Source organism: Chiloscyllium punctatum, chromosome 11 (genome assembly GCF_047496795.1).
Source record: "Chiloscyllium punctatum isolate Juve2018m chromosome 11, sChiPun1.3, whole genome shotgun sequence".
Classification (NCBI taxonomy): Eukaryota; Metazoa; Chordata; class Chondrichthyes; order Orectolobiformes; family Hemiscylliidae; genus Chiloscyllium; species Chiloscyllium punctatum.
Window position 1 is genome coordinate 32,513,017 of NC_092749.1, and position 20,817 is coordinate 32,533,833.

The window sequence follows — 20,817 nt, forward strand, 5'->3', positions numbered from 1 at the left end:
TTGGTAGTTTTAACCAATTTGTTCGAACATGTTTTAACACATATCTGGGGAAGGTGGGCTTGAACCATGGCCTCTTGGGTCAGAAGTAGAGGTACAACCACTGTGCCACAAAAGCCATATTCACCACGGATAACCCGATAAGACTGATGTACCAATTTGCCACAAACCTGTGACTAACCTGATTAGACATCTGTGGAGTGTCTTACATTGAAATCACACTTAATTTAGGTGCATTCCGATTTAAAAACCATTACATATTAATATTACAAACGAAAGTAAATCTGTCAACATTCCCTAAAATTGCAATGTTGTATTGACTTTGTAAAGCAATTTAAATATCATATGACTTCATTGTTGCAAACAATGGTAAAATAATTATATTTACTCTGGCAGCTATCTGTCAATGTGTTCACAGGCTATTTAGTGGAAAAACAATAACACAAAGTCAACTGAACATAAGGAGCAAACTAGATTTCAAAAGAAATCTATATACTGTTTTCACATTGCTTTTAGCTGATGTATGTGAAATTATGAGAGGCTTTGTTATGTGGTATTAGACCACCAGTTAAACGATTCAGTGATTGAGTTTGTTCCCTTGCTTTCCTGTTTCCTACTTGCGCAGTTATTAATTTTATTTATTTCATTCTTGGGAGGTGTGGATGGATGGATGGATGAATAGGTGGACAGATTGATGGATGGACAGACAGATGGATGGATGGACAGATGGATGAAGAGTAACACATTCACAGAAAGTTGGCCCAGACTGCTGACACTTCCCAAAAGGCAAGTAAAGACTGGTATTCAGCTCTGAAGAAAGGTCAATGACCCTGAAACATTAAATCTGCTTTCTCTCCACAGATTCTGCCAGACCTGCCTTTTATTTTGTTTACACTCTTCCAGCATCAGCAGTTCTTTATTTTTTTGTATACTAGTAGAAGTTGGAGAACAGGCCTTTAGTCTTCCCTCTTGTCAAGTTTGGTGTCCAAGGAAGGGAATGGGGAGAAACATTACTATGCTCAACAGAAACATAGATAAAATACAATCTTCAAAATATACAACATAATGATACTCATGATAATCATAATGCAATGCATTAAATTGGGTGCAGTGTCTTCAATAAATTACTGATGTTAGCTTACACTCAGTATTAGGAGAAAGTGAGGAATGCAGATGCTGCAGATCAGAGTTGAGAGTGTGGTGCTGGAAAAGCACAGCAGGTCATGCAGCATCTAAGAAGCAGGAGAATCGACGCTTTGGGCACAAGCACTTCATCCGGAATGAGGAGAGCTTGTGCCCTGACCTGCTGTGCTTTTCCAGCACGACATTCTCGACTACATTCAGTATTATACTTATTCTCAACTTAATATATGCAGAGATTAATATATAATTTTAACTGATAAAGTTTACATATTGAACTGGGGAGGTGATGGCCTTGTAGTGTTGTTGCTGGACTGTTAATCCAGGCACCCTAGTCAATGACACTTTCCTTCCACGAATGAGTCAAAAAAATTTAGAAAATTCAGCTAAGCCAGCCACTTTTGTATCAAAACTAGGAAATAAAGAACAGTGTAAATAGCTACTATGACTTTCTTCAAAACATAATTTGCCAAATAATTCAAATAATTAATGATACAAATCAAATTCCCAATTCAACAATGTCAGAGAAATCTCAATGCCACAAATTAATATTCATTACCTCTGAACTCTCGATGGAGGTGCAAACACTCCATGTTTTGGCACACAAGTGAAATACTGTACTCCTCCAACAGAGCCATCATTCTTGCCATTGGGTTTATCCAATTCAATCCCATACCAATAACCTATAAGATTAGACAATAATAATAATAAGATTTAGATAACACAAAATGTGTTTGATTTTATCCACTCCACACAACTAGCTGGAATTTAACAGCCATGTGATAGAAACTGAACTTAATAAAATGGATGCAACAAGAGAAAACTTTACAGACCAAAACATGCTGGATGACTAGAGAAAATGAGGTTTTGGTCTAGACTAAGAAGGAAGTATATGTCAGATATAGGGATTGACTGAATTGCTAGAAGAATATAACGGCTGTAGAGGTATACTTAGGAGGGAAATGAGATAGTTTTGGCAAATAGAGTTCAGGAGAACCCAGAGGGATTCTACAAATACAACGGTGGCTCAGTGGTTAGCGCTGCTGCCTCACAGTGCCAGGGACCCGGGTTTGATTCCTGCCTCGGGCAACTGGCTGTGTGGAGTTTGCACATTCTCCCCGTATCTGCGTGGGTTAACTCCAGGTGCTCTGGTTTCCTCCCACAATCCAAAATTGTGCAGGTCAGGTGAATTGGCCATGCTAAATTGTCCATCGTGTTAGGTGCATTAGTCAAGGGTAAATGTAGGGGGGTGGGTTACTCTTTGGAGGGTCTGTGTGGACTTGTTGGGTCGAAGGGCCTGTATCCATACTGCTTGGAATCTAATCTAAAAATGGTAACTAAGGAGAGAATTGCATCCCTCAAAGATCAGCAAGGCTGCTTATGTTTGGAACCACAGGAGATGGGAAAGATACTAAATGAGCATGTTGCATTAGTGTTTATTGTGGAGACGAATATGGAATGTGGAGAACTTAGGGAAATAAATAGCGACATCTTGAAAAAATGTCCACAATACAGAGGAGGAGGAGCTGGTGTCTTAAAATGCATTGGGATAAATTCCCAGGTCCTAATCAGGTGTAGCCTAGAACTTTCTGAGAAGCTAGTGAAGTGATTGCAGAGTCCTTTGCTGAGATATTTGTATCATCACTAACCACAGGTGGAGTGCTAGAAGACTTGTAGCTGGCTAACGTGGTGCAACTATTTAAGCAAGGTGGTAAGGAAAAGCTAGAGTGAGCCTGACATCGGGCAGTTGTTGAAGGAGACCCTGAGGGACAGGATTTACATGTATTTAGAAAGGCAAGGACTGATAAGGGATAGTCAGCACGGCTTTGTATGTGGGAAATCGTATTTCACTAGCATGACTGAGTGCTTTGAAGAAGTACCAAAGAGGATTAATGAAGGCAGAGTGGTGAACATGACCAAATGGACTTCAGGAAGGTGTTCAACAAGGTTCCACATTGTAGGCCGGTTAGCTAGGTTAGATCACATGGAATACAGAGAGAACTAGCCATATGGATGCAGAACTGGCTCGAAGGTAGGAGACGATAGTGGTGGACTGTTGATTTTTCAGACTGGAGGCCTGTGACCAGCGGTGTGTCACAAGGATCGATGCTACGTCCACTGTTTTTTGTCATTTATATAAATGATTTGGATGTAAACATAGGAGGAATGGTTAGTAAGTTTTTAGATGACACCAAAATTGGTGGTGTAGTAGATAGCAAAGAAGATTACCTCAGAGTAGAACGGGACCTTGATCCGTTGGGCCAATGAGTGGCAGATGGAGTTTATTTTAGATAAATGTGAGGTGTTGTACTTTGGAAAGGCAAATCAGGGCAGGACTTAGACACTTAATAATAAGGTCCTGAACAGTGTTGCTGAACAAAGAGACCTTGGAGTGCATAGAACATTTTACAGCAGTATAGGCCCTTCGGCCCTCGATGTTGCGCCGACCTGTCATACCAATCTGAAGCCCATCTAACCCACACTATTCCATGTACGTCCATATGCTTGTCGAATGATGACTTAAATGTACTTAAAGTTGGCGAATATACTACTTTTGTAGGCAAAGCATTCCATACCCTTACTACTCTCTGAGTAAAGAAACTACCTCTGACATCTATCCTATATCTATCACCCCTCAGTTTAAAGCTATGCCCCCTCGTGCTCGCCGTCACCATACTTGGAAAAAGACTCTCCCTGTCCACCCTATCTAACCCTCTGATTATCTTATATAATTGGTTTCATTGGTCTATAATTACCTGGGTCATCTCTGCTGTCCTTCTTGAACAAGGGCACAACATTTGCAATCCTCCAGTTCTCAGGTACTAAACCTGGAGACAATCACGATTCAAATATCAAAGCCAAAGGCTCTGCTATCTCCTCCCTAGCTTCCCAGAGAATCATCGGATAGATCCCATCCGGCCCAAGGGACTTGTCTACTTTCACTCCTTATAGAATTGATAATACCTTCTCCTTACTAACCTCTATCCTTTCTAGTCTAATCTCCCTCCCTTTTTGAATAAGGGCATTACATTGAAAGCTTTCCAATTTTTTGGGACTTTTCCAGAATCTACAGCTTCTTGGAATACTTCAACCAATGCATCCACTATCTCTGTAGCAACGATTCATTGTTGCTTGAAAGTGGAATCACAGGTAGACTGGGCAGTGAAGAAGGCATTTGGGATGCTTGCCTTTATTGGTCAGTAGACTGAGTATAGGAGTTGAGAGGTCATGTTGCTGCTGCACAGATCATTGGTTAGGCCATTTTTGGAATACTGTATCCAATTCTGGTCTTCCTCCAGAAAGGATTTTGTGAAATTTGAAAGGGTTCAGCGAAGATTTACAAAGATGCTGCCAGTTTTGGAGGGTTTAAGCTGTAGGGAGAGGCTGAATAATTTGGAGCTATTTTCCCTGGAGCATCAGAGGCTGAGGGGTGACCATATGGACATTTATAAAATCATGAGGAGCATGAATAAGGTAAATAGACAAGGTTTTTTTCCGCTGGTAGAGGAGTACAAAGGTCAGAGGGGACCTAAGGGGCAACTGTTCACGTAAAGAGTGGTGCATGTATGGAATGAGCTGCCACACGAAATAATGAAGGCTGGTACAATAACAACATTTAAAAGGCATCTGGATGGCTATGTGAATAGGAAGGGTTTAGAGGGACATGGGTCAAGTGCTGGCCAATGGGACAAGATTAATTTGGGATATCTGGTCGACATGAATGTGTTGGACAAAGGGTCTGTTTATGTGCTGTACAGCTCTGCGGCTCTATGTCCCCAAATGTGCCAATTGTTCAGCTAGTAAGTCATTTCTCAGGCACCCTAGCAATTGCAGAAAACAAGCATCATGTGCTTTACATGTAAATGAGTGGGAGGATTGCTAGTCTAAAAGATTAAAACTGGTTTAGGCTCACTCTGGAAAATTGAATTGTGTTGAGTGGAGCTAGAGGCAGGACAACTCTGTTCACGTTTCTTCAGCTTCTGCCACTTACTTATACCTAGTATTCACAACTGCTGGACATCTCAAAGGTTTTATATGTGCTTTCTCACCAATAAAGTACTTTTGAAATAATTACTTTGCAGTGTCAGAATATTTTTAAATCACTTTTCTGATACAAAGAGGAGCAAGATTGCTTTCCAACTTACAGATCTTTAGATTGGCTTCTGCAAGGATTCCCTCTTTCCCATCTAACATGAACCTGGAGCTTGCAAAATAAACATCCCGAAATGCATTGCTTTTAAAATTGCCTGGCTGTAGAGAGCACCTTAACAGATGATAGTAACTCAGCCAAATAATATTAAGGAAGTCTGAGTTCCAATTTGGGCTAGCTTTGGACTTCCAAAATGGGATAAAAGCAGTGTTCATGTTACAGATCAGGTCTGAAAGGGAAATTTCAGCTTGGCTAGAAATTTCCACCTTGAAATGTTAAAAGATTGGACGGCATTTGGTGGATAATCCTAAGTGTTCAAAGAATTATGATGGCAAGCAATTTAGGATTGTCAGTCAATCTTACAGTGTGGCACATTTGTGTGATCTGGAAGTTTCATGTATTTATATACAGGGCTCTATTCTTTGCAGACAAAAACACTGCATGTATGCTTTGTGCCTGTTTCAACACAACAAAATGGGTGATAACCCTTTGCTTGTTCATTTTCAGGGCATTACCCTGACCAATCAGAGTCTTCCTGCCTGATTTAAGATTTAACAAAGCCTGACTGTTAACACCAATCAACATTCATGGTGCAGTCTCCTTAGCAATGCCGTTACCAATTAGAATCCACTTGAAAACCTATGAGCACTCTATTGTCATGCAGGATAACTGTTGGTTTTCCTCTGGGATTAGTATTTTTATGAATTATCCTGATAATGCTAGATGAAAAGCTTTGAAAAAATGTGTCTTTTTTTAGTAATGTTCAAATTAGAAGTTACACCTTTCAAGGATATTCAGTTTTCCAATTTTTTTTGACATACAAGGTAGCTAATCAAATCTAGGACTACTTCTACTCAAAATTACTGTTCATATACAGGCATAAACATGGACTTCCACCCTACTGGAACTCAGAAATTTTGTCTGTAAAATTGCTGATATAATATAAAATTTGTTTATTGCTTTGAGATTGAAATCAGAAGTAAAATTAACACTCATTTAAAGGTTGAGAGTGTGGTGCTGGAAAAGCACAGCAGGTCAGGCAGCATCCGAGGAGCAAGACAATCAACATTTTGGGCATAAGATCTTCATCAGGAAGGGCTCTTCCAGCATCTGTAGTCCTCACTTTCTCCCTCCAGCATCTGCAGTCCTCACTTTCTCTGAACTCATTTAAAAGTGGAAAGATTTGAGGTACCTGTCAATTGGCCACCAACTAGTAGTTCTCGGTATTTTAATGTTGTGAAGGGTCTGATTCTTTACAATTCCATAACACCTTTTCAATTCTCCCTCTTGCAACATTAGGCTAATTTTTAGATTAGATTAGCTTACTTACAGTGTGGAAACTGGCCCTTCAGCCCAACAAGTCCACACCGACGCTCCGAAGAGCAACCTACCCATTCCCCTACATTTACCCCTTCACATAACACTACGGGCAATTTAGCATGGCCAATACACCTAATCTGCACATTTTTGGACTGTGGTAGGAAATCAGAGCACCCAGAGGAAACCCACGCAGACACAGGGAGAATATGCAAACTCCGCCCCGACAGTTGCCTGAGGCAGGAATTGAACCCGAGTCTCTGGCGTTGTGAGGCAGCAGTGCTAACCACTGTGCCACCCAAGACTAAAGTCCGAATTATCTAAATGTGATAACATGTATTTAGAAAATGTAATTATCACATGTCCCATGGTTCTTTCCATGGGAGATTGGTTAGCAATGTTAGATCTCACAGAATACAGGGAGAACTAGCCATTTGGATACAGAACTGGCTCAAAGGTAGAAGACGGAGGATGGTGGTGGAGGGTTGTTTTTCAGACTGGAGGCCTGTGACCAGTGGAGTGCCACAAGGATTGGTACTGGGTCCTCTATTTTTTGTCATTTATATAAATGTTTTGGATGCCAGCATAAGAGGTATGGTTAGTAAGTTTGCAGATGACACCAAAATTGGAGGTGTGGTGGACAGCGAAGAAGGTTACCTCAGATTACAACAGGATCTTGATCAGATGGGCCAATGGGCTGAGAAGTGGCAGATGGAATTAAATTCAGATAAAGGCGAGGTGCTGCATTTTGGGAAAGCAAATCTTAGCAGGACTTATACACTTCATAGTAGGTCCTAGGGAGTGTTGCTGAACAAAGAGACCTTGGAGTGTAGGCTCATAGCTCCTTGAAAGTTGAGTTGCAAGTGGATAGGTATGCTTTCTTTATTGGTCAGAGTATTGAGTACAGGGGTTGGGAGGTCATGTTGTGGCTGTACAGGTCATTGGTTAGGCCACTGTTGGAATATTGCATGCAATTCTGGTCTCCTTCCTAGTGGAAGGATGTTGTGAAACTTGAAAGGGTTCAGAAAAGATTTACAAGGATGCTGCCAGGATTGGAGGATTTGAGCTATAGGGAGAGGCTGAACAGGCTGGGGCTGTTTTCCCTGGGGTGTCGGATGCTGAGGGGCGACAATATAAAGGTTTACAATATTATGAGGGGCATGGATTGGATAAATAGACAAAGTTGTTTCCCTGGGGTTGGGGAGTCCAGAACTAGAGGGCATAGGTTTAGGATGAGAGGGGAAAGATATAAAAGAGACCTAAGGGGCAAGTTTTTCACGCAGAGGATGGTACGTGTATGGAATGAGCTGCCAGAGGAAGTGGTGGAGGCTGGTACAATTGCAACATTTAAAAGGTATTTGGATGGGTTTGGAGGGATATGGGCCAGGAGCTGGCAGGTGGAACTAGATTGGGTTGGGATATCTGGTTGGCATAGACAGGTTGGACCGAAGGGTCTGTTTCCATGCTGTATATCTCTATGACTATCACTTTATGAGTAGTATCAAAAAACAAAATTTGAAATTGAGCTCCATGAAGAGATATTAAGGACAATGACAAAAAGCCTAAACTTTAAAGGTCAGCTATTGTAAAGGAAGGGAGTTAGAGAGACAGAGAAACCTAGGGAAGACATTCCAGAGCTGTCAACATTGGAGACAGTAAAAACATTGGTCAAGAGGGCAAGTTCCTACTCACTGCTGGATTAAAATCAGTAGCAGTATGATCAGGCCCTTGATTCAGCATTAATTTGTGGGGAGATAGTTGTGCAATGGTAATGTCCTGGGACTAGTAATCCAAAGGTCTAGGCTAAAACCCTGGAAACAAGGGATTAAATCTCACCATGGGGAGCTTGTGGAATTTAAATTCAACAAATCAAAACTCTAATTGAAAACCAGTCTCAGTAACAGTAAATGAACCTGGTTCATTAATGACCTTTAGGGAAGGAAATCTGCCATCCCTATGTGGTCTGTTTTACACATTACTCAAATTCACAATAATGTTGACTGGCTTCAGAAACGGTCGATGAGGAAATTGGAGATGGACAGCAAATGTTGATCTTGCCAATTATGTCCATATCCAACAAAAGAATCATTTTTAAAAACATTAATTGCCCTTTTAAGAGTCTCAATTATTGCAAAGATAGAAAAGCCATCAATTAAGGAAGACCACAACCACTGCCTTCTATCTCCTTCAGAAATTTCACAAACTCCATTCCTCTGGTGTAGTTTCTCTCAGTAGTAACTGAGTGTAACTACACCAGATTATCTGCTAGCGTCAGTTGTTATATGTCATCCCAAAATAAAACTCCAACTACATGTCCATGCCATCAGAAGACTGCCCATTTCACCTGTGAAACATTTCCTAATTTTACTCTTCTCCAACTCAGCTGCTGTTCCTGCAATATAAACCTGTAAACTAAATGCAGTTATTGTTCTTGGCACAGATTTGAAAATAGTGAGATAGGAGGAAGATCAGCAAGAGAGAAAAGAGATCATTATAGAATAGCAGGTTGGTAATGATCAAAAGATAAGGCCTAAGGAAAGTGAGCAAGAAGGAGGATGGGCAACATTTTGTTATGGACCAGGCCAGAATCCTCAAAGCATTTCAAGAAAGTAGCCCAGACCATAACTTTGCCAGTTGTTTTCGGCAGGTGTAAGGTGGATATTTCAGGAGAGATGCAACTAGTCAAACCATTTAGTTTTAAACAAAATGGAATTTATTTACAAGATTACTGAATGAAACACAAGCAAAAGAGAACAGAATACCGAATAACTTAACCTACCCAAAAATCCAACAGATTATGCCAATTTAATGATGCTGTTCCAAATACTTGCAACAATCCCCTTAAACACCCCTTGGCATGAAAGATAAAATCAAACACAGGATCTTATAGGAGAAAGGGAGAGATGGCAGCATGGAACACTCTCTTCCATGTACTGTTTCTTGGATTAGCAGCCTCACTGACTACCTGCTTTCAGTGAACAGCGAGATTGCTAAAACCAAACCAAATTAAACCAGAGAAAAGCTGAGCTGGAAGAACCAGCCAATCCCTTTTCATTGTATAAATGTTTCTTTTAAAGCCTTGAAAGCCTTTTTCTGAGGCAGTATCTGTTAGCTATAATCAAATTGGCCCTAAAACCCAACCAAGCTAGACTTTTCAAAATTATTGCTTTTACGACCAAGGACAGCATAACCTTGTTAAAGGAGCAGCATCATCACAATAAGACCTAACAATATTTTAATGCAAACAGATGCATATTCTCATTTATTATAGCAAGTCGAGATTTATTGGTTTATTCAGTCCCTTTAACCTACCTGGTGCAAAGCTTGTTTTCCCGTAGAATCGTACTGTACCACTCCTCTGTCCAACCACAACCACACGATCTCCAATCTGTATATGAGTCTTACAAATCTCTACACTTCCCAGACTGCCAACTGATGGAGCTCGACTCCTCAAACCTATTTTAAACAGTAGAAGTTTGAGAAGTTAAATTAAACTATGATAACCATGTATTATTTCCCTATTTTTCCCTCTCAACAATATTTTCTTTCTCTAAAACAAAACCAGAAACAGCTGGAGCCAGTCTGGCAGCATCTGTGCAGAGAAAACAGAGTTAATGTTTTGAGTCCAATCATTGTGGGCGGCACGGTGGTTAGCACTGCTGCCTCACAGCGCCAGAGACCCGGGTTCAATTCCCGACTCAGGCGACTGACTGTGTGGAGTTTGCACATTCTCCCCGTGTCTGCGTGGGTTTCCTCCGGGTGCTCCGGTTTCCTCCCACAGTCCAAAGATGTGCAGGTCAAGTGAATTGGCCATGCTACATTGCCCGTTGTGTTAGGTAAAAGGGGTAAATGTAGGGGAATGGGTGGGTTGCACTTCGGCAGGTCGGTGTGGACTTGTTGGGCCGAAGGGCCTGTTTCCACACTGTAAGTAATCTAATTGGAAGGGTCACTGGACCCAAAATATTAACGTAGCTTTCTCGCCACAGATGCTGCCAGACCTGCTGGGTTTTTCCAGCAATTTCTATTTTTGTTTCCGTTTCTAGCATCTTCAGTTCTTTATTTTATTCTCTTTCTCTGTGTTCTGTGAAACATTAAAGACTTGCAGGCCAGATGGCCTACTCTTGCTCCTATGTCTTATGTTCTTATGTGGCTCTAAAAAATACCAACAATTCAAATGGAGAATCTTCCTCTCAAAATGGAAGAAATTAGGCACAGGGCCGGATTTATAGGAGATTAGATATGGATAGCAAATGCTGATCTTGCCAGCAATGTCCATAACTAGCAAAATTTGCCATCATCGGCCATTCCAAGTCCTGCAATCAGTTAATACTTAGAACATAGACCATAGAACATAGGACAGGAAAGCTCAATACAGGCCCTTTGGCCCTCGATGTTGTGCTGGCTTTTATCCTACTCTAAGATCAGACTAACCCAAATACCCTTCATTTTACTATCTTCCATGTGCCAATCCAAGAGTTGCTTAAATTACCCTAATGTATCTGATTCTACTGCCACTGCCGGCAGTGCATTCCACCCACCCACCACTCTCTGTAAAGAGCCATTAATCATTTTAAGGGGGGACTTTCACTCCCATCTGGGAGGAAATCCTACTGCTGAGAGCTGACACACAATCAAATGGTCAGCTTTCTGGTTTCAACAACACACTGGGAGCAGTGATTCGTGCTGGAACTACAACTCACTCCAGTGTCAAGGAACCAGAAATGAAAGACAAAAGCTAGGCAAGAAGACCCTGGCAAAAATTACAAAGTTGGCAGCTACAAAAGACAGGAGGAAGGGAGGACATGACCTAACGGGGGAAGGGGTGGGGCCTCCAATGGACTCAGAGAGTTCATGAAAAAGGCACTCCCCATCTAGCTCCCTTAGTATACCACCAACTTGTAAGCTGAGACTTGCTGTGTATTAGATATTTGATGTGGGCCTCTCAATTGTTCAACAATTAGACAGCATGAAGCCTTGTCAGCTGACAAAGGTGACAAAATGGGGAGGATATACCAAGTGAGAATTGGTGATGTAGAATATTTGGTCAGGGGTTGGAGGGAGGGGGTTTGGTGTAGGTGCACTATGGACAAGCAGACAATATACATCAATAGATGGTTAAGCAGGATCGAATTTGGCATGCAGTTTTTTTGATGAGTTATGTTTTAAAAACATAGAGATTGGAAACTTGACTAGGAACCAACACTTCAATATTGTATAATGTAGAGTCATAGACTCATACAACATGGAAACAGACCCTTTGGTCCAACCAGTCCATGCCAATCATAATCCCAAATTAAACTAGCCCCACCTGCTATGATTGGCCCATGTCCCATCAATCATTTCTTATTTATGTACTTTTCTAAATGTCTTTTCAACATTAACAGAATTCACCACTTCCTCTGGAAGTTCATTCCACACATGAACCACTCCCTCAGTAAAAAAAGTTGCCCCCGTGTATATTTTTAAACTCTTTCTCCTCTCACCTTAAAAATATGCCCACTAATCTTGAAATCCCTCACCCTAGGGGAAAGACACCTGACATTCACCTTATTTACACCCCCATGATTTTATAAACATCCACAAGTCCTACGCTACAGTTAAAAATATCCCAGCCTACCCAGTCTCTCCATAAAACTCAAATCCTCTATTTCTGGAAACATCCTGGTAACATCTTCCATTTTGATAGGAATAGCCTTCCTTTTAACTGATGGTACATTTATAAATCATAAAAAGATGCCATGCTATGACTGAGAATTCTAATGGCAAATGTGGTGGGGAGATGGCAAAGTCATTGTGCGATCAGACAATGATTATGATACAGAAAACAGGGAGTAGAAAACTCAACTTGAGTTCAAATAGAATGCCAGTGATGCAAAAAGTCTGATTCATCCTGAGTCAATGGCTACAAAAAGGAATGAATTTACTGAGTCTGAAGGGACAATATTTAAATAGGCAAAACTACAATTAACCCTACATTTGATATTGCTTAGTGGCTTGGGTTTTATCCCTGACATGCAGTAAAGGACCCAGCAAGGAGTCAAAATCTGAAAATAGACCACAGCACCAAGCCACTATGTTCCTGGCTCCAGTAATCTTAATAATTCAAGTGCTGGGGTCCACAAAGTTTCAAAAGTCGTAGTGTGATGAAATAATATGTAAAATCCATAACAGGAAGTATTGCACTATACTGTCTGACAGCAGCAACAAAATGGGTGGAGCTGACTGACCAGAAGAGACCCAAGTAAAATTTATTATTTTGCTTCGTTCCTTCTAGGCCAGGAGTATTCACTCTAGACTCTTCAAGAAGTCTTCAGTCCTTCAGAGAACTTCCATTGCAACAATCAGCAGGAAATTACCTGGACTGGCGATCTCATCAAGAAAGAATTCCAGCACTGCCCTGATCTTCAATCAGTGTAACAACCAGTCCACTCCCCCTGATCACAATGCTACAGAATTGTATACTGACTGTTTTGTCTGCTTATGGAAATTCATGCATAGCCATGAACAATGCTACTGGGCAAAAGATAAATCTGTAATGGTTATGACTTTCAAGCTCAAATACAAACCCACCAGTACTGACCACCTCAGTCCAAAGCTTCAATGAGTATTTCTAAAATATTGTTGGTTGTTGCAACTTTATGATATCCTTGGTCTTGTATTGCCAATCTGTGAAGTCCATTAAGCGTGGGTAAAAAATATTAACTTGTGTTAAAGATCACAATAAACAATAACAACACTTCATTCCAACATGACGATCCAAGAAAACCAGATCATGAACATGTGTGACAATTCATCTCTAACTGTGATGACTTATACTGTCTCATCTGTAATATCATGTCACATCCCCTTCTACAAGATCCTCCCAGATTCTATACATGATAACTACATGTCCAAGAAAATTTCTCACATAAGTTCTTATTTATTGGAATAAGCACTGCGGTGGTTTTACTAGCGTACCTGACCCATGTCCTCAGCTCTTTCAGAGGGAAATGAGAATCTGAGTCGTCAATTAATTTTGTTGAATGATGCTGGGCAGAAAGAGAATTATCAGATGACTCAAGTTCAGCATTCAAGCATCATTTGGATTCGCTGATGAACTCAATATCTCTGGTCTGTTCAACACTTTTTTGTGACTGCCTTCATGATGTGAATGATTGCTTTCTTGAGGATACTAATGCATGTCTGTTTCATCATTCTATATGATTTTGGTTTGAGCGATAATATGGTATTGGATGTGAACTTGGCAATTAAATGTTTGAACAGACATCCACACTGAAAGGATGGCTGGTAGGTTACGTGCTCTGTGATGATTTCTGTAGTTCCACATGTAACTAGAATGATACTCATCTTCTTTTCCACACCCCCCCACCCCCCTCAACCACCCCCACCTCCACAGTCTAAGTCCTCTACTTCAAGATTCACTCTGAGTGTATATGGGAGAGAAGGGAGTTGAGTTCGCAGTGAGCAAAACCATTTTGAAGTAGAGTTGGAAAATAATTCAAGAGTGACAAATGAATGTCGTTGTTCTTTATTAGCATGACCTTTACAGTTTGGATTCTCCTTTTTTCTTCAGCATTGATTTGCAGGTATTGCGGTGAGCTACTGATATGGCCAAAGCCTTAGGATACCGTGTACTCCTCAAAGTACTCATTTGCAAATCGTGATTGATTGTCCAAACTGACAAGATCAAAGATCCTGTGGGCTTCAAAGATGTCCTTCAGAGACCTAATCACTGCCTCCAATGAATAACTCTTCAATCTCGTGACCTCCAACCACCTTATATAACAGTCAACCACTATTAAGAATGTTTTATCTCAAAGAGATCCATCCCTAGGCTTTCCCACAATCTTGAAGGAAAATATGATGATATGAGTGGTTCTTTTGGCACCTGGCAATGAATTGCACAAGTGGTATATCTTGATATCATCCCTTCTAAAGCTTTTGAAAGACTTAGCCATCAAATGGAATCACTTGCTCTGGCTCAACATTTTGTGATGTCAAAATTACTTTGATATAAGAATTGCAGTATATTGAGTTTCGGTACCCTTAGTATGACTAAATCTCTTCACATAAGTTAGAAAATTATCCATTACACTGAGGTATCCTCTCTATTGATCAAGAATGGGATTTTTTGCATAACAACCTTGAGCACGTTCTTTGTAAGATTTTTGTGTATTTCTGCTTTCATTAAGTTGTTCAGTTGTTGCTGACAGATTTACAGTTGTTCATGACATAAACGTTTCTATCTCTCAAACATAAGTTGTATCTGGATGTTCAGACATTGCCACTGGAATACAAGACACATTTCCTTGAACATACTAATAACCTTTATAGCAAATGCCATTAACTGTACTCTTGATGGCAATCTTGCTAATTTCTTAGCATCCAAGAGAGTAACTGAAGATTCCATCTCAATTGTGAAGACCTAGTTCATAAATGGCAGGTTTCTTACAAGCCATGCAGCAGCCATGACTCTTTTCCCATGATTGCATACCTTTGTCCAGCCAATGAAATACTTCCATTTCAACAGGACCCTACTGGAGCATACTTCACACTGTACCTAACTCTTGCCGGCTGACTGCAAACATCACCAACCACAACCTGGTAATTGACCCAAGTGTAACGGTTTCAATCTCCCATGGAAAATTTGGGCAACCTTCAATCACATAAAATTGGGTCAGGGAAAATGTGACAACTTGTTTGACAAGTGGAACAAGAGTAATAGTTCAAATTATGAGTGCAGCCATCCAAGACAGACAATCACATACATACTGAACTTTTGCCTTGAGAGATTCATTCCTTGTGGGATCATCACAGTGCAACCGCTGAAGCTGTTAAATAGATTGTTAACCTCAATATTGAAATGTATCTGCTTGCCCATCCATGTGAATAATCAACTATTTTCCTTGTGCAATTAACATTTGCTTTTTGCGACATTTCATAAATGAGATACATTTTAAACACTGGGCAAGAGGTTTCATTTATAAAACTGTACACCAGGATGCCAGCTACAACATTCTACTATCATATGAACTTTCCAAACACCACATTTGAAGGTTAAGTGGATAGTAGTAATTGCCTAACTGCATAAATGGTTAGATGCAGAATTAGTTTTGTGACAGAAGATATCGGGGTCAATTATCACTCCCCCTACCTGGTGAAAACCTTATGCAAGCTTAATTAAAATTGAGTGAAGGATCCAGTTTCAGAAATCAGCACCAGAACAAGCTCAGCAAAATAAGTCTGCCCTCTTTACTCCCATCTCTGAAAAAGAGGTTACCCCACCAAGATTAGTTTGGTTTGCTGGACACCATTACATTGGATCATAGGTGGACTGCTGTTTTGGCCCAGAAGTGAATGAGACATTTGTAAATTAGTTTATCCAGCAAAATTGACTGAACCTCACTGCTATTGCTTCCAGACAGACCAGCTGTTTGCTGGTTACGTCCCTGCCTAAGAATTAATACAAAGTCCATAACTTCTGCCTTATTTAACCTTTAAACTATCCAGTGATGTCTTTTGTTAGTTTGCAGTTTCATTCCCACAGTTGTTCTGCCGCCCTCATTTGAATGATTCAAAAGTAAAAGTTAGTGCAAAATGTGAGTGCCACAGTAGTCCATATCAATCAACCTTACACACACTGTACATCCATTTCAGAATCTCCATTAAAGTTGTCTTCATATTTTTTTGATTCTCATTCAGTAGGTTTCAATAAATTTGGTTGACTTTAAAATGTCTTTCTGTTAATGTAAACATTAAATATCTAGCATTTTCTTTAGAAAGTTTGAGCAAATACCCGTGGTGATCTTGGTAATTGCAGATATTGGTTTAGTTGCCATCTTCTTAGAGTTAGCCAAATTCCTTTGTCGTGTGGGCGGCTGCCTTTGTCTGCTTTCTATTGAAGAGGTAGAGGAAGATGAGGAGCAGAGTGACCCAGGCAGAGAAACTGGAAAGACAACAGAAGTTGAATAGAGAGAAAGGATGGAAGTAAGAAAAATACACAACTTAAAGGAAGTAAAGCATAATGGGACAAATCATTCATTGGTATTCGCATCATAAATTCACATATTTAAGTTTTCTTAATTGAAGGGCCTTTTGTACAGAGACAGATCATGTGAATACAATTTTACTTTTGACCTTTTACTCTCCCATTTGCCATTTTGGACATTTATTTTTCATTTTCAATCTATTGACATTTTTGCTTCCCTGGTTTTCATTTCATTCTTCAATGAACTTACATTTAGAACTATTTTATGACATAGAAATTACTGAATGAAAAAGACCAAGGTCCATCTCGTTCACCATATATCATCCTAGTCGTCACACTGAAGCACAACAATGGAGTTGTTGACTAATCATAACAGTTACTCTCCATCAATTAATACAACAGTCAAAATATGATGTAAGGAAAACCACTATGGTGGATGTTTTGGAAACCACAAGTCTAAAGTTACCTGGCAATTCCAAATACAGTATATAATGCTTACCATGCCAGCCGCAAAACCTGCCACTCTAGAACTGCTGGGGCTGCAAATGGCACATGACTCTCAAAGTCAGAGTCATAGAAGTCTACACAAATGAAAAAGCCCCTTTGGCACCTCTCTTCTGTGCCAGTCAAAAGCAATCACCTAATTAATCTAATCCTATTTTTCAGTACTTGACCCGTAGCTTTGATGCCTTGGCATCACATGCACAACTAAATATTTTTTACATGTTTTGAGAGTCTCTGCCTAACACTCTTATAGGTATTGAGTTCCAGATTCTCACCACCTTATTTTTGAACAACATTTTCCTCATATCCCCTATAAATCTCCTATCCCTTACCTTACATGTAGTCACTTTCAGCCACATTAGGGAGGTGTTATTGCGCTAATCCATCACTGCTGAGCTTACACAAGGGACCCTATCTAGAACTAATTCAAGGGCATGTTATTCAGTTTGTGAATGAGACAAAGTTTTTGAAGTATTATGACATGTTTTCAGAGGGACTGTCGTGAGTTTCTGGATTTGGTAGGGGGTATTGCTAGTTTCCCACAGGGCATGGAGAGAATTTTGTGACCAGTCCATGCAAAGAATGCGGTAGGATAAGGGTTGTAACTGCTTCTGATTCTATATCACAATAGACAAATGGAACTGAGGATGTAAGGAGGGAAGAATCTATAAGTGACAGAAGGGCAAGGACCTTCACAGAAAGCCCTATCAACATTGGATTTTCAGAGAACAATTTCACATCCTTCTCTCACCTAAGAACCATGTCAATGATATCTGAGATTCATCAAGGAAGTAGTCAGAGAACTGTTCCATTTCCTTCAACAAGCCCTACAGCCTCATACCAGAAAAGGGACAGCATTACTCGTGGTCACCACCACTCTGAACTTTTACATAATGAGTTCCTTTCAGCAGAAGCATAAGACATCGTAAATATTACAAATTGCACCATCTGTCACTGAATCCAAGAGCCAACAAAAGACCTGCATATGAGGAGAGTTGAGTTCATTGTTTGTCTCTAACCAGAGAGAAGCAGGATGATCAGCCTGTCTAAACATTGCAGGTACTGCATCAACTGCATGAATAGTTGTATGGATTCCACTTGTCAATGAGGAGATTGCAAGAAGCACAAGCTGTTCCATTTCAACTAATGTTTACTTGATGCGTGATCATTCCCAAACTATCACTATGCTGAATTTCTGCAATCCTGGTAGCAGCTTTGATGCCTTCATTCTGAGGTAGTACACCATTATTTCCATCTTTGGGCTACCATGAAGAACCAGAATCCCATCCTCATGTGCCAAAGATTTGTGGAGATACTTTTCTTATTTGGATAAATATATGTTGAAATTAAATAAGTGATATCCTGTCCAGCATAAAATGTGCAGGTGAGCATGTAGAATGACCCAGCAGATTTAGTGACAATGTTCCCTTCCTGCAACAAACAAGTTTAAACTGCTCTTTTAAACAGCTGAGGTTGCTTCTTTAAATTTTGAGCAACTATCACTGATTAAAGCATGTTGGCCCAGATGATAATTTAATCTGCTAATTCGTGGCAGGAGGAGTTCACAGACAAATGAAAAACATGTTTGTTTTCCTGTGAGTTCAGAAGGAGCAGCAGTGCATCCTTCAGTCTCTGGCAGCTGCTTCCTGCTGCCCAATATTCCATTCTACCCGCTGTCGACTTCTTTGTTCCCATCAGTTTTGATGGCTTTGGACTTAAATCCATCCACTCTATTTAAATTTACAGACTCATAGATCTCAGTATTATCAATAGATAGGACTGAACACGTTCCAGTCTGAGCTGTTACAAAGCTGTAAGATTGCACCCCAGATGGGCAAGACAGTTCAAAATAACATGCAGCTCAGCCAGGTTGTCAATTATCTGCTGCTGCTATTTTTGAAAAATTCCTTTCTCTTTTTAAATTATGTGTCCTGTTGAATGGCTTGGTGCCTTAGCAGACTTAAAAAATTGTCCAACAACCTAATCTCCCCCGTGCTGTTCTGTGGCAACTCCTATGCCATAGAAAGTAAATTGAAAGTAAAATTGTTGAAGAGGAAAAGAGAAAGATAGTGAATGAAGTGGAGAGAGACAGAGACAGACAAAGGAAAGGAGGAGAGAGATTAAAGTGAGATGAGAGAGACAGTAAAATGAATTTGTAGAGAAAAAAACAAAATGCACATAAGGAGGGGCAAGAGAGATGAAGTAAGGAATTAAAAATTCAATTTAGAAAAGAGACACTTAGGTTGAGGACAGAGAGATAGAGAGTTGAAATAGAGAGAGAGATAAAGTGATTGAGAGATAAAATGACAAGCCAGTTCAACCCCAGCAGTATGCAGAATATCTGAAATGAAAATTTAAGATGGTTACACGCAAATAAAACTTTTCTTTTAGCATATTTTGTCCTAATAACACTACTTAAGCCCAGTAATGACACTGATAGGGCATTGAGACAAACAAGTAACCTAAGAAGCGAGCAGTTAAAAATGTTAAGCAAGAACTGTAAAAGCTACACTATTGTTATCATAATCTTGATGAACAGGCAAGAATTTTAGAGTTAGCACCACACATGCTAGGATTAATTTTAAACTTTTTAAACAGTTAGCAGGTTATTTTTACAGTAGGAATCAACTTTAATTCCAATTGCACATAATACCGTATACCTTCTGTTCCAGCATGAGGTTGGGTAATGTCCTGAGCTGGTATGGGGTCTTTTTGAACATACTTTTTGGAAGAAAGTAGACCTTTTGATGGAAAAAAATTATTTGATAGTCAAATAGGAAGACAAAAATGTGCATGTTTAAATGGATTAACATGGCAAATGCTTACGTCCAAGTTTCATTATATATATATATATGTAACTTAGGACTTTAAATGCTTCAACACACTGCTATGGAGATACAATAACACAAACATTCTAAGGTTATACTCCATTTTCATTACAAGAGCATGGACTAAAGAATTGGGCACAAATAGATTTGTTATTACCCTAATCTTCCAGCAATGAAGACTAAAAGGTCAAGAGTACTGCAAACTGAAAACATGCCTCCAGAGGCAAGTCTGCAGCCATTGGTAACATCAACTAGCTTGAAATTAGCCTTGAAAAATTTACTCTTATAATAAAACAAAAAAAATCACGAAACCCCAAAATATAGTTGAAAAATAAACTGGAAACAGTAGTTTAATCAATATTGTAAATACGAAGAAAGGTTAACATTTGAATGTGACCTTTCTGATCAACCACTGGCTGACATGTTATGCACCTCTGGAATTTTATGGAGAAGATGTTTAAGAGGATCTGATTTTGGATGCACATATGACAATGAACATTTACTCTGGATCTTTAATTCCTTTGAGATGGGCAGTGCGTTAGCTTTGTGCTTGCCTGCTCATAAACATGATTATAGAGTACAGCCAAGCACAAAACGAGCTGCTGACTGATTTGCACATTGTACAGCTAGCCCATCCCTCTTAAAGGAACCCTGCTCATTTTAAAGGAGAACTGCACTAAGGATACAACAGCGGCTGCAAAAAGTGCAGAAAAGTCTTGATTGGAAAGAATAGCAAATGAGTGTGAGAGAGAACTATCAAGATTTTGGCTGTCTTAGTGATGGAGGTTGATAGTAGGAGAAACATCATGTTTTCACAAGAATCCAGGAAACCCTTAAGACACACCATTAAAAAGAAGAGAACCCAGGTGGTGAAACAGATAATTCCTGGAATC

The 20,817-nt window shown here is 39.9% G+C and overlaps 1 protein-coding gene across 1 annotated transcript in view; it reads right to left on the reverse strand.

The window, feature by feature from the left end:
* The window catches only part of LOC140482872 (CAP-Gly domain-containing linker protein 4-like), a 276,546-nt gene that overhangs the window by 79,892 nt on the left and 175,837 nt on the right, over nucleotides 1-20,817 (reverse strand). The window contains exons 10-13 of the mRNA XM_072580592.1: nucleotides 19,757-19,837; nucleotides 16,401-16,550; nucleotides 9,917-10,060; nucleotides 1,697-1,820 (exon numbers count right to left, since the gene is read on the reverse strand). Coding sequence (XP_072436693.1) covers nucleotides 1,697-1,820; nucleotides 9,917-10,060; nucleotides 16,401-16,550; nucleotides 19,757-19,837 — 499 coding nt within the window. The remainder of the gene's footprint in view (nucleotides 1-1,696; nucleotides 1,821-9,916; nucleotides 10,061-16,400; nucleotides 16,551-19,756; nucleotides 19,838-20,817) is intronic.